The 13,943-nt window shown below is 35.5% G+C and overlaps 2 protein-coding genes across 5 annotated transcripts; both read right to left on the bottom strand.

The window, feature by feature from the left end:
- Positions 1-1,941: 1,941 nt before the first annotated feature.
- LOC110825889 (putative pentatricopeptide repeat-containing protein At5g36300) lies at positions 1,942-10,346 on the bottom strand. Of its 4 annotated transcripts, none has more exons than XR_015813850.1 (4): positions 9,315-10,343; positions 7,019-7,115; positions 5,844-6,191; positions 1,942-2,756 (listed from the first exon to the last, which is right to left on the bottom strand). XR_015813850.1 is itself a non-coding variant. In XM_088209054.1 (4 exons), the coding sequence occupies exon 1, from the start codon at positions 8,701-8,703 to the stop codon at positions 7,783-7,785; it is 921 nt and encodes a 306-aa protein (XP_088065180.1). In that variant the 5' UTR covers positions 8,704-10,346; the 3' UTR covers positions 1,942-2,756; positions 5,844-6,067; positions 7,019-7,115; positions 7,494-7,782. The 4 variants fall into 4 exon arrangements, 2 of the variants coding, with proteins under 2 accessions (XP_088065180.1, XP_088065181.1); XR_015813851.1 differs by having other exon boundaries at positions 5,844-6,067; positions 9,315-10,341; XM_088209054.1 differs by having other exon boundaries at positions 5,844-6,067; positions 7,494-10,346.
- A 1,722-nt stretch (positions 10,347-12,068) lies between these two features.
- LOC110825893 (AAA-type ATPase family protein) lies at positions 12,069-13,936 on the bottom strand. The gene has a single exon (XM_022056434.2). The coding sequence runs from the start codon at positions 13,868-13,870 to the stop codon at positions 12,224-12,226; it is 1,647 nt and encodes a 548-aa protein (XP_021912126.1). The 5' UTR covers positions 13,871-13,936; the 3' UTR covers positions 12,069-12,223.
- Between the last annotated feature and the right edge of the window lie 7 nt (positions 13,937-13,943).

Raw genomic sequence — 13,943 nt, forward strand, 5'->3', positions numbered from 1 at the left:
GACATTTCAGTCTTCAAACACTCCTTCAACTCAATCACAACATGGTTTATAGGTGGCCTCTGGATTGAAGTTGAAGGTACACATGACATGGCTATCTCCAAAGCTTTCCACACTGAATTCATTTCATAATTCTCTTCCAGTCTCGGATCAATTATCCTTCTGATATCTCCTTTCTCCAGAAACAAACTCACCCATTTTATTATGTTTGTGTTTTCATGGGTTTGTATCACTGCAAGCTGTCCTGTAATTAATTCCAATAGAACCACACCAAAGCTGTATACATCACTTTTCTCCGTTAACCTCCCAGTTGAATAGTTCCTACCCCATTCTTTTAATTAATAATTATATATACAAGTGTGTGTGTGTGTACGTATATCATATTTTGTGAAATGCTGAACTCACTCTGGGTCTAAATATCCCACTGTACCAACAATTGAAGTCAATAAATGGCTGCCACTTTCAACTGGAAAGAATTTGGACAAATGATCGTCCGATCGTCAAAGAAAATCAAATTAGTCAGTGCAGAGAAGAAAAATGTAAACAGTAACTTTGAACTGAAAATACCAAAAATTCAACTGTTCAAAATCGATCTCCATCGTCGAGAATGAAGAATAATTAGTTTTTTAAATACCCATCAAATTTCAGCTTGATCAAAATAAAGGTGACCGTCTGATCGTAGGAAGAACCGAAATATATTGGATGTAATTTTTTCAGCAAAAATTCTCTTCTTGTTCTATTTTTTTTTTTTGTGACTGAAAATTTATTTTTATATTATTTCTTAACGTTAAAGTGATATATTATAAAAGTCTTAATAGTCCTAATGAATAAAAAATAAGTGAGTTCAAAAAAGATTTGTATTTTTTCACATAGGAGGGAACTAAAAAGCCAACAAATATAACTAAATAAATCCTCACTTCATAACAGAAAAGGACATTCACTTCATTCAAGCATGAAGAGATTTATGCCTAAGGTCTTCACTTATGGAAGTAACAATTTAGATTGAACACCCATAAATTTATAACAACTAGGAATTTTTTTTTTTTTTGGAGATAAAGATGTGAGATGTATTGATTGGTCGATAGGTTTAGAGCTCTAACATTTTGCAATTCCCTCTTTGACATCTTTATTTATATCTGCTTCACAGCCTCAATTTTTCGAGATGTTGTACTCCATCCTTACATAAATATCTGCAGCAGTTGAACATTATTTTTTGATACAAAGTCTCTCATCTCGCATTCAGGTTAAACATTTGGCAAATAGGGAGACATTGAGCAACCAACATATACCTGATAGTGCTAACCTGTTTTAGAATTTGTTCAGAATTTTTAAGAAATTCTGAACTTGACAGCTTAATATATAACTATGAAATTTCTTATAAACTCTGAGAAATAAAAATGGTGACTTTTCTTCTAATCAACATTTAATTCATTACAAAGTGATTGAATAACTGACAGTATCTAATTTCCATAAACATTTACTTTTTAAAATTATTTGAAACCTGTACTCCAAAAAATAGGATTTATATGACTAGGTTTGACCTAGTCCATGATTGTTTGAAGTGTGCAATTTGACTTTCAGGGAGTTGGGTTTTGTAAATGGAAAATGTTTGATTTTTTCAATATAATGTAGTATACAGTTGGAGAATGTGACAATGTGAATCTCCATAGTTTTTCTCTTTTATTTTTATTTTTTGAAAAAATCAGTGTACACTCATCTCGCATATGTGTACATGTGCGCATCTAATCTACGTATGCTTGTGCACAAGTATGCATAACATGGATCTGAACTAAATTTTAATCTTTCAAATGGTGAAAGGAGAGACCGTTCATAATTTTTAGGCATCATTCTGCTGTAAGACTATAACTGACATTTTATGATTTCCTTTCTTTTGGGCTAAGTAGGAAATTCTATTTATGAGTTCAAACTAATAAAAGGGCGCCGTGGACAAACCAAGTATGTACTTTAAACAATTATCGAAAGAGTACTTGCCCAGTGCACCAATGCCTTCAAGAGATCAACAAATAGATCTCAGTGCTTTGAAGGGAAAGAAATTCATTACATATTATAATTATGAGGATACCTTCACCTCCAATTTTTCTCTCTTTCTTTCTTTCCAACGCACACTCTCCGTTTATACTCTCGGCCTCTCCCTCCTTTCTTTTTTTCTTTCTTTCTTTCTTTATTACTCTCCTTTTCCTCTTTCCCGCTCCCTTGGCCCCTTTAAAATACCATGTCTTCTTCCTCTAACCGCCTCTATTTGTAGCCTCTTTAACCCTTTATAATCGCCTCCCTCTTTTCTCCTTTCCCTAAACCAAAGCCCCTTCTACAGCCATGCCTTCATGCCTCTTCCTTCCTCTCGTAACGGATTCTGCTCTCAGCCCAGAGGTCGTCACACGTGGCTCGCTTTTTCAGTGCTTACGTACTTTGTCGTCTTCACACCATAAGAATACTGGTATATAGTAGTGATAAAATCAGGCCTTCTGAGGAACTGTAAGGTACAATTCATTGAGCTGAAATAATCTATAAAGATGCAGGACATGCTAACCACTTGTCAACAGATTCTGAGATCTTTTCCTGGATGAGGCCCAATTTTTCGATGAGAGGACCTGCACAAATAAATTCAAAACGGTCTTGTACAGAGAAAACTTCTGCTGATTGTGCAGGAAAGACCGAGTACAATAGGAATTGCTTCCGTCCATCTCCAGCAGTAGTGTCATAATGCATTGAATTGTCTTGCAACCATGGAAACCCGCTGCCTGCGAAAAGAAACCACAAAAACTTTTAAATAAAAGAGGTCATCCAAATTCACTGCAATAGGAAAATTTACATGGCGACTACATCTTTAAATGCAGCCAATGTACCAACCAGAACAATCATACAAGCATAACAAAGAAAACTTGATAATAATAGTTAACATAGAAACTTTACATTTTATTAGGATCTCCAACATGCAAATTGTATGTCTTTTTCCTTGTTTTATATCCAATTACAAGCCAAAAGTAAATAATTCTGTAAAACATATACAAAGTACCAGACCGCCAAAATCACAGATCAAGAAATAGCTACAAGATCATCTCATGGCTAAGCAAGCTGTGGGACTGCTTTGTTTCAACCTAAAAGAATATAAGCATCCTGCAAGGAAAAAATCTCTGAAATGTCGGAAAGCTCTAAAATAGATTTGAGCGGTGGGATGATTCAATAGGTCGAGTAGTCACAAGATGAATGTAATCAGGGAAGGGAGCATACGAAATCTATAACACGTTAAACTGCAAAGGGAAATAATGACCTCCATTATGGGTATGTGTGGGTCACTGCCATTAACAACTTACATATAACAATCTATGGAATGGCATCAACCATAGGTCTCAGTTTTTCAAGCCTTGGAAGTTATATTCCTCTACATCCATGCAGATACAAGCAACATTGCAGACATATAGATGAAGAACAAATATTTATTGCACTTCAAAGTTAAAATTTCCTACTGCCATAAGTAAGATTACTCTTGATAAATAAACTCCACAATTAACATATATAGCATCTATTTTATGATGAAATGGCATTCAGCAGTATTTTGTATTTCTTTTTTTAAAAATTTCTCTCTTGTCCTTCACTTCTAGCACCTCATCCAAAAGAACTTGTTAAAATTCGGTAATGGAATAAAAGAAATTAATAAACTTAAGTCAATTGAACTGAAGGCATGTTAAACACTTTCCTATTTTCCCACAATCGTAAGTCTGTCACACTAAAATTTTTAACAGCATATCTGAAGAATTTCCTAAGAATTGCTCTTCATTATTTGCCCACACTCTAAAAAGGTCCCATAGCAGGTTATGAAGAATTAGTAAAATAAAACCACTAAAATCTGCAAGAGTAAATCTGAAGATTCTTCTAGCTATGTTTTGGAAGGAAATAAACAACAATGGGTGATGTATAGAAGAATTGAGGGCAGAGACCATGTCTGTTTAGGGAGGAAGTTCAATTTCAGTCCTGTGGTTTTTCCTTATTGTAATTCAAACTGTATGATTTATTTTTATGACAATTACTGATTTCACCTCTTGGTATTTTACATAAATTTTTTCAGTTTATTTCAAACACATATCAGTTTTTTAAATACAATTACACGCACATTCAAGACCAAAAAATAAAAATTAAAGAAAAACTAAAAAATTAAAAGATGATAGCTTAAAAGCTAATGATCTTATTTAAAATTTAAAAAAAACAGTAAATTACAAAAATTAAACTGACAAAATATCCATTACGTTTAAATTGCAAATCCAAGCTACATTGTGAAACTAGACTTTGTCCACTATTCCTAGAGGCCCCATATCTCTCCACCAATAATTATGTCTTCTAAATAACAACTACATTTTTCTATGAACAATAACATTGGTTTGAGACTGCTCGAAAACACTTTAACGACATTAAAAATTATGAGTAGAAATCACAATTTTTGGAAGACATCTAAAAGAATAGTTCTTCACGAGTTGAAAAAATGTGAAATGTGTTTTTGTAGTACTCAGGAAAGACTTCTACAAAGCCACGAGTTGCATCAAAAGTTGGTCCAATATGATCTCCAAGCCTGTTTTATCTACATCTCTTTCTAACGTAGAATTATAAGGAATCAAAATCTTCCTTGAAGGTTTGACTTATTAATATCAAGTTCTTCCTCAACTATTCTCGTTCCTGTCTCTCATTGACTTAAAATTATTTTGTTTCATACTCTGCCTTCACCTGCTCATTAGAAACCCATTATAAGTTCCTTTCTCACTTTAAAATATAGTCAGAAACAATATATTATTGTCCGTTTGTAATAAAACAATTGATAAAGACATAGAAAGATTCTAAGTTCCATTTCAGTTAGTTTACCCTAGATGTGAATTCAAGATGCCGTCATAATTCCTTATCATTTGTCATCAATAACTCTGATATACGTGAAAGACTAGAAAGGATTCTCCTTGAACTATTATCCAGTTATTGATAAAAATGATCCATAAAGTCACTCAACAACCTAACGAAGTAAGAAAAACTATCAGCTTTGGCATTTGTCTGCATAATATAATAAATCAATAAGTGATAGCCCAGCATCCATCATTCCTGCATTCCCAACCAATTTGTTAGCTCAAAACCTTGAGCTCTAAACGGTATATCTCGTTTTACAAGTAAAATTTATGAACATATAAGACAAAAGTTGAGGTAAAACTGATCACTTAGCAAAAAGTTGATTGTAACCAACATGTCGCTAATTAACAGCACACCAAATAAAAAATATGTGAACACAATAAAAAAAACTGACTATAATCACAGACCGTGTAGGAGTCTTACAACATTCTCCTCGTTAATATCAGTAAAAAACACATAGTATACTGGTGTCAGAACCTCATGTGTTTCTTGAACATAACATATAAAACTTAAACTCTTAACTCTAAACCCTAAACCTTTAAGTTCTAAACGTTAAATCTTAAACTTAAAGCCTAATTATATATAACGTTTATTAAACAAAACATATCTATTTGTTGGAAGTAAAAGAAAAGAAAAGATTTGCAAAATGATATAACGTGAATTTCAAAAGAATAAAAAGTTGCTTTTGAACTAGTAACATCTCTATGGTGTCCAAAAGCTTCTTTTTAATTTCTATAACTATACACATTTTGTATATAAATATAATAAATTTAGAAAATAAAAATTCAATACAGTGTTGTAAACAAGGCCATGAGCGTCTACATCTCATATTGAACGAAATGAGATTCAGCCCTAGAAGAATCCAATGTACTAATTAAAATGCTTAAAATAAATGTGTATGATAAAGCTAGGCTACCCTTAAGACAAATGTGAAATAAACATACCCTTAAGACAGACACCACCGGTCCAAGCTAGGCTGATTTCTGGGCTGGCATGTAACGAGTATCTAAATATTGCTCTTTTCCATTACAACCGATGGATAGGAATTATACTCTTTTCCCCATGAACTTCTTCTCTGAATTTCTCTTTATAAACCATATGCAAGGGCTTCATCTATATCAGTTCCTAATAAAACATACTTTGTCCTCTCCACAGCAGCAAAAGCCTCCTGAAGATCTCCAAATGTGACATTATAGCAAACAGCAGGCATTCGAAAGATCATAGCATTTGACATAGGTTAATATTAATATATATCCAATGAAAGAAGCTATAGTTACAGCGGAGAGCTATCCCTGCATCAAGTATGCATGAATAGAAGATTTCAGGAAAAGGAAAGGGAATCAAACAAGTTAGTACAAAAGAATGATGAGAAAAAGGAGTAAGAAAAAAGGGTTAACAGTAAAAAACAGATTACATAAGCAAAGGTAATTTGTAAGGAGAAGGAGAAGGAATTAAAGGAGTAAGAATTTAGGTTGGCAGTGAAAAATAAATTGTTTGTATCAGGAAAAGGAACTTCCAATGAGGGTTAAAGAGAAAAAGTCACAATCAATAACTGCTTATTGGCTTCACTTTGCTTCCTCCAAGGCAATATGTGACCATCAAAGAAATATAAACAGCACCTCTTGTTAAAGATTCATTAATAGATTTAAGAGTCCCAAGCTTTAAGCCACTACTTTGATAAGCAAGAACCTATCCATCTCTCTCAAGAAAATTTTAGACCATTTATTCATGTCCAGATAAAAGCATAAATCCCAATTGAAACACTTCTCAGCCATCTAAACAAGGTCAACCAAATAGCTTAACAATCCTCGAAAGAGAAAACCCGACAAAATCTGGAAAAATTTGTTGTCATAAAGAACCACAATAACGACATCAATCTTCATTAAGACACTTATTCCTTGAACCAATAAGAAGAAAATTGCCCTAGAAAAAGACCACTACACTAGAAAAATTATACTTCTTCCTGATATCAATGATAAATGGGTGCCAAGAATCAGTGCAGGAAAGAGCTGCGAACAAACATACTCTGTACAACCCTTTAAAAACTCAGAACCCTAAAAATTTGCTTCAATAAAAGTAACCTAATTAGCCAGAAAAAGGAGGAACTGACTTCACTCACCCACCAGAAGAAAATTCCCTTTTCTTTTTCTTCCCCTCTCTCATTGCCTCTCCTAGCTCTTGCTTGCATTCTTTCTCTCCGCTTCTGCCTTTCCAGTCTGCACCAATGTTTAGATAATCTGAACTCACTAAATTAACAATTTACGCTTCTTTCTTATAGAAAAACAAAAAAGCCCATGTTCTAACAGAATATAGTAATACTCTATAAAATTGTTTAAATATCCCTCACTTAATTAACTTTATTTCTCATTTAATATAGTATACAAACAACCCTAAAGCTTTACCTATCATTTTGATCATAACTTTTGAATTTTAAAGAGATAAAGATAGTGATTAATGCTAATGTTAATGAAGAGTACTAAATAAAATATAAACACATTTTATTTTCTATTTTTTTCAAAAAAGAAATATAAACACGTTTTATGTTAAGGTTAAGATTCTTTTTCTTTTTAAGAACCATAGAATTCACAATTTACCTGCATAGAAGCCACATCCACCAATTGGGTTTGCAAAACCATCTTCAAGCAACTTAAAATAACTGGTGAAGAAACTACATCTCCATATCAGATTCTTAAATATCAATCCTCAACCCTCTAGTACTTCTGACTCATGTCTTATACTTCTTTCTCCGTGCAGTCCACGATCGGCTCCAAATTATTAAATGTGAGTACTGAAAAGTACATCCTAAGTGCTTTCTGTTCCACATCCCCTTCCCCTAAGAGACAAAAATGCTGGGGATGGACTTTGTTTTAACTATAAGTGATTTTACGTCTCCTTAACTTTTCCCTTGATATACTCTATTAACCGGTTAACGCTCCCTAGAGCTTTTTCAGATGAAGTTCCATGCTTAATAAGTTCTCTTCGATCTTTAAAAGTCTTTAGTATATCAGAAATGGCTTCAGCTTTCCGTAATATGGATCTTCTCCTTGCACGTGATACATTTATGTCTTCACTGTATGTGTTGGGCATCTTGTTTGAATGAGGGACAGAAGACATCACATGACATGATTTATGTGCCATGTCAGTCATTCCTTTTTTCCTTAACTTATCTTTCATTATATGAAAAGTAAGATACTGAGGAACTATACCCTTTCTTATCATGTCTTTGAACTCCGCAAAAGCCTCTTCAAATCTATTCATTTTGCAAAGCAGATGAATCAACATGGTGCTAGTGGCCAAGTCCAGATCACATCCCCTAGCTCTCATTTCCTTGCTGACTTGCACAGCCAAGTTCAATCTCTCATCTTGATAAAACATCTTCAACAGGAGATGATAAGTAAGTCTATCGGGGCCGTACCCAGCTTCAAGCAACTTAGTATATATGTTCATCCCCTCCTCGGTTTTCCTAAATTTTGAAAAGATCCTAATCATCGTCTTAATGATCTTGCTAACACTGACAAGATCTCCTGCCTTACAAAAACCTTTCACCAAAGAATTGTAAGTGGAAATAGTTGGGCCAGATTCACACAGTAGAAAAGCTTCCATCATATCTAATGCTTCTTTAAACCTACCAGCCTCCCCTATGGCATCGATAATGGGATTATAAATTATAGCATTTGGCACAATTCCCCCTCTTCTCATTTCATTCACAAATTTTATTGCCACCTCAACACGGCAGATCTGACAGTACCCTTCTACAAGGGTGCCATAAATGACAACAGTTGCTCTCACATTCTCCTCTTTCATTTTCAACCAGAATTTCTCTGCCTATTTGAGTTTCCTTGACCGAAACCATCCATTTAATAAAATATTATAAACCCGAATTGAAGGAACCCAATTTTCCTCTAATTCCTTTTTCCTGTTGAAGTATTCCGAGGCTACCTTAACATGTCCTTCTTTATAAAGGGAATCCAACAAAATCTCAAACAAACAGATTTTTGAATCCGATTTACCAATTGAGTCAAAACTACTAGCAAATTCAAATGTTTGAATGGCTGATGGGATCATCCCAGCAGGAACTCACGACAGAATAGGGATCATAAAGCCAGAAAACACTAAGCCGTAAATGGAAGTAACAAACCTAATCATAATCCAAGATCCTTATTTACTCTACAGAAACGAGAAAATTTTCAAGTCATGAAGACACCACGCACTTGAAAAGAAGAATGTGCATATAATTCCCCAATGAAAATCACAGACCTAACCCATATTGGTTACAAATTCAAGTCATTCTACTTTAAAAAGTCTGCACATTGTGCAAATTGGTTCCTTGTAACTTCAAGATTGAAGCACAGAAAAAATCAAACGAATTCACTGGAGCATAACAAAATACTAAACTCGCAAGCCAGGTACCATACCTGCACGTGGATACCGTCTAATTAGAATGGCAAACGTCTCCCCAGAAATCAAAGTAGGTCCCTCTTTCTTATAAGTCCGATCAAGAATTAGGGACCATGCAAAACCAAACTCCCTGGCCTTAGCGAGAACATTGATAATGGAATTGAATAGAGTTGCAGTGAAGTGAAAGCCGGGTTTCCTCTCTGCCCAGAGAAACAGTGCGTAGAACAAGTTGGGAGAACAATCGAATATAGCCTGCAGCAAAACCAGGATCCGATTTTATCCCGGTCCAGTCCAAAGCCAACACGAGGGCCGCACCCGAGGAAGTAACAGGGTTCATGAGGAGTTTGGAGATTGCAAAGAAGTCCGAGAAATTTGAGTTCGGGCTAAAGTTAGGCGGAGCACAGGGAGGTGAACATTAGGTAGTGGTGGATGCCACTTGGCAGAGGAGTTACCGGGAACAACGAACCATGATTGATGATAAAAGAACGCGACAGAGACTATGATTATCAGGGTCTAGAATTGAGGTGAGCAGGCGTTTCTGGAAATATAAGATAGTGTAATTCATTTCTTTACAGTAGCAGAGGTGCAGAGGTTTCGATGGAAGGGACAGTTTAAGACGAGAATTGGAGAAGAGAACGGGACACGCGCAAAGAGAATAACTTTCCTCTCTGTAACAATCAAGCAAAACAAACCGAAAGTGTCAACAGAGATATCTACAAAAAAGACCACATACGATTTTAAAGAAGCATGATAAAAAAATTCTAAGTTCAGAGGGGAATAAATATTCACCCTCTTAAGCATATATATTTAGACATATAGAGGGCAAAGTTACAAAAGACAACACAAGAAATAATTGCTTCCCTTAATGAATATGGGGATTATGGCTGAAACCTTGTTAACTAAACTAAATTAGAGAAATTAACAAGATCATAAGCCTTTCTCATTCCTGTTTCTACCGTTTCCTTATCCTTTTCCAGGCAGCCAAACAACCACAAAAAGTCATACGAAAAACAACGAACAGCTCTTATGTCCATGCTACACGCATAATATAATTTTTCTTTATTTTATGTAAAACAAATTACTAGTTTGAAATTTCTTAAAAAACAAAAATTCTAAAGAAAATTAACTACTTTGAAAGTTTTTAACAAATATACGTCAATTCATTAATTTTTTACGAAGTTAGCAATTCAGTGAATGACATTCAATTATTATGAAGGCTCAAGCTCATTATTTTCTTTTCACTGCAAGTATCATCATCAAGAATGATCATAATTCAATTTTGTTCCCCTCAACCTATAGTCAATTTGGGGGAATCAATATTATTTTCCTTTTCACTATTAGGTAAAATAGGGTGTTCATGAAACTTAATTTGAAGGTTTTTTTAAGGATCAAATTAAAAAAAAAATTAATGCAAATCAAGGTTATTATGATATTTCCTAACATATTTAAACTCTCATTAACAACAAATTAAAGGTTTGGAAAAGTTAAGTTATAAGAAAACTTACTTTTGATGATTTGTTTAACTACTCTCTTGATGTCTACCCCAAATAATTTTGAATCAAAAAGCGACAACGACAAATTTTACGAAGCAACAACAGCAACGAATAAAGAAAACAAAGAAAACATTTAAATTTTTCATTCAAAGGTGTAGTTAATTGTACCTTCTGGATTAACACCCTCTTAAAAAACAGATCTCTAACACTCTCCCATATGATGTTTCATGTTTATAACAAATGTAATAGCGAAGATTGGCTCCATTGAGGTCAAAAGCGCGATCCTACCACTGTAAGCACCTTAAAGACCCAAAAGAGAAGTTCAGTTAACAATTTGATTAAAGTCTAATGCAAATAAGTTCGCTTGATTCTGCCTGTCGGGCTTCCAAAGAGGCTCTTCGATATTTGGTTCACGGTCAATTTCAAAGCCACATAAGCACATGAAACTGTGTTCGATTTTTTCCCAAGTGAAGATTGCATTAGTAGAAAACAACGAGATTGGTAGAGGGAAGGAGAGAGGATTTGTTTGTGTCTTTACTTGTTCAGCATGTGCAGATTACCGACAGCAAAAAGAGTGGGATTGAGTTGGAGAAGTAGAGGCCATGTTGCAGGGACCATTTTTACAGGTGCGCAAAAAGAAGTAGAGATGAATTATTTTATTTAGATTCTGTAATCCCTATCTTTCAATCTTAGAGATAATATCTTAAAAAACTGAACCTCTATACAGTATTTATTATTGTGTTCATTCTCCATCATCTTATCATACAGTAGATAATAATAATGTCTTAAAAAACTTGCAGCAAAAATTATTTTGTCCATTTTCAAGTGGCTCTAGGCTGGACATATAGTTGATATATCTAATATAATTATATATGCATGTACATCTATGTGTATGCATATATATATTAAATTAACATATATATATATGATAAAATTATAAAAAATATAAAAATGTATTTAATGTTATACTGTTATTAATATATAAATTTAATTGTATAAGGTGTAAGAAAGAGAAATTAATTTGAAACTAAAACTTTTCAGCTTGATTATGAGGATTTTGTCAGTCCAATCGGTTTTGAAAATTTTTTTAACTGAATCAGCATAATAATTCCTTAAAACTTCATAATTATCTTAAACAATTAGTGTTGAAGAAGAAGATAATTACAATTATTCTAGTTTAACCAGTTCTTAGCATTTTGATTTAATTTATAACCTAAATGCATAATGTTTTTTCACAAATTGCAGATGAAATTTCCTAAAGAAAGACAGGCTCAGATATATACCAAGTTGCTAAATCTATTTCCTTCTTTGGAAAAAAAAAAAAACAAAGAAGCTTTCTTCCGATAACCAATTACAAAATAGCATGTAACAAAAAAGGCCTGGGTTTATAAGGTGTTAACTAGCGGATTTTTACCAAAAATTTCCAAGGGTAACTAACTAGCTTCTTGATGGTGGTGAGGATTAAAACATGGCCAATCGAGGAATTTATACCCTTGAAGTGAGGGTGGCAGATAGCTCTGCGATGAAGGATTATCAGGTGGGTAAATATAGCCTTTCCCATATCCAAGATCCTGCATTAGCTTGGTTGAAGCATTTCTCAGATGGAGCGGTACCCCTTCATTCTGTCCAACAGATTCCCTGACCACCTTCTGTGCAGCTTCAATGGCTCGATACACAGAGACAGATTTAGGAGCCAAAGCCAAATAGGCCACACATTGAGCAAGAATCACGTTGCATTCAGGCATGCCCAAGAAATGGCAAGCTTGGAAGCAAGCAACAGCCTGGTTCAGAGCTAAAGGGTCAGCCAGGCCAACATCCTCACTAGCAAATCTTATTAGTCGCCTCGCTATGTAAAGAGGCTGCTCGCCACCTTCTAACATTCTAACCAGCCAATATATAGCTGCATCAGCATCACTTCCTCTCATAGACTTGTGAAGAGCACTGATCAAATTGTAATGTTCTTCTCCAGCTTTGTCATAGGATAGATGCTTACACTGAAGGGCCTCCTTGGCATCATCCAGAGTAGCAGTTGCCACTAGTGAAGCAGACCCATTTCCCTCATTCTCCAAATTCAAACTACCATGATTGCCAAGTACTCTGGACGCTGCTGTGGTAGCAGAAACTTCCAATGCATTCAATGCAATTCGTGCATCGCCATCACAGTTGGCAGCCAAAAATTGAATGGCATCTTCATTGACATCAACCCTCATCCCTACACTCTTTATCAATCCCTTGTCCAAGTCGTTAATAGCACGCTTCAATAGAGACTCAACGTGATGGGGTTTCAAAGGATTAAGCACGAGAACACGACACCTAGATAACAAGGGAGTTATCAAATGGAACGAAGGGTTCTCCGTGGTGGCACCCATGAATATAATGCTGCAATCGTCAATTACTGGCAAGAAAGAATCTTGCTGCGATTTGCTAAAGCGATGAACCTCATCGACGAACAACACGGTGACCTTGTTGGTTTTAAGTCTTAATTTTCTAGCATCTTCCACAGCATCTCTAACATCCTTGACGCCGGAAGTAATCGCAGACAAGGAAACGAATCGATAGAGAAACGGGTGTTTAGAGGAATGGAGAATAGATCTTGCGATAGAGGTCTTACCTGTGCCAGGGGGACCCCAGAAGACTAGGGAAGGGAAGCGGTTGCAATCAATTGCAGAGCGGAGAAGAGAATTGGGGGAGAGAAGGTGATCCTGTCCAACGACGTCGTAGATGGTCACAGGGCGCATTCGCTCCGACAAGGGTCCAGAGCTTTTGTTATCTATTGGCTCCAACTTGGGACGTTTATAGGATGGTGTAGCATCAGCGTCTTGATTATCAGCAGCAAATGAACTGGAAATCGAGGGTTTCGATTGCGGGAGGAAGAATCGATCAAGTTTTGGCTGGAAAGGGAATGAGTCGCCGTCGGTGGTGGTGGTGGTGGCATGAATGTCAGATGATGTGGATGGTGATTTGGGGCGGGAGAGAATCCAGTCGGCCGCTTCGAGGGTGGAATTACCGCCGGTGGCAGTCAGGGCTTTTGCCGCCAGTTCGCTTGGGAACCCCATGCTTAGCAGTTGTTCCATCTCCATTCTCGCCGCCCTGCAGGTTTGGCTCCCGCAACTTCACTTTCCCACGAGCCGGTTTAATTTAATTAATTAATGT

The sequence above is a fragment of the Carica papaya genome, chromosome 8 (assembly GCF_054855325.1).
Source record: "Carica papaya isolate Zhongbai chromosome 8, ASM5485532v1, whole genome shotgun sequence".
NCBI classification, from domain to species: Eukaryota; Viridiplantae; Streptophyta; class Magnoliopsida; order Brassicales; family Caricaceae; genus Carica; species Carica papaya.

Coding starts and splice junctions, on each gene's coding strand:
- LOC110825889 (XM_088209054.1), bottom strand. CDS start 8,703: ATGAAAGAGGAGAATGTGAGAGCAACTGTTGTCATTTATGGCACCCTT.
- LOC110825893 (XM_022056434.2), bottom strand. CDS start 13,870: ATGGAGATGGAACAACTGCTAAGCATGGGGTTCCCAAGCGAACTGGCG.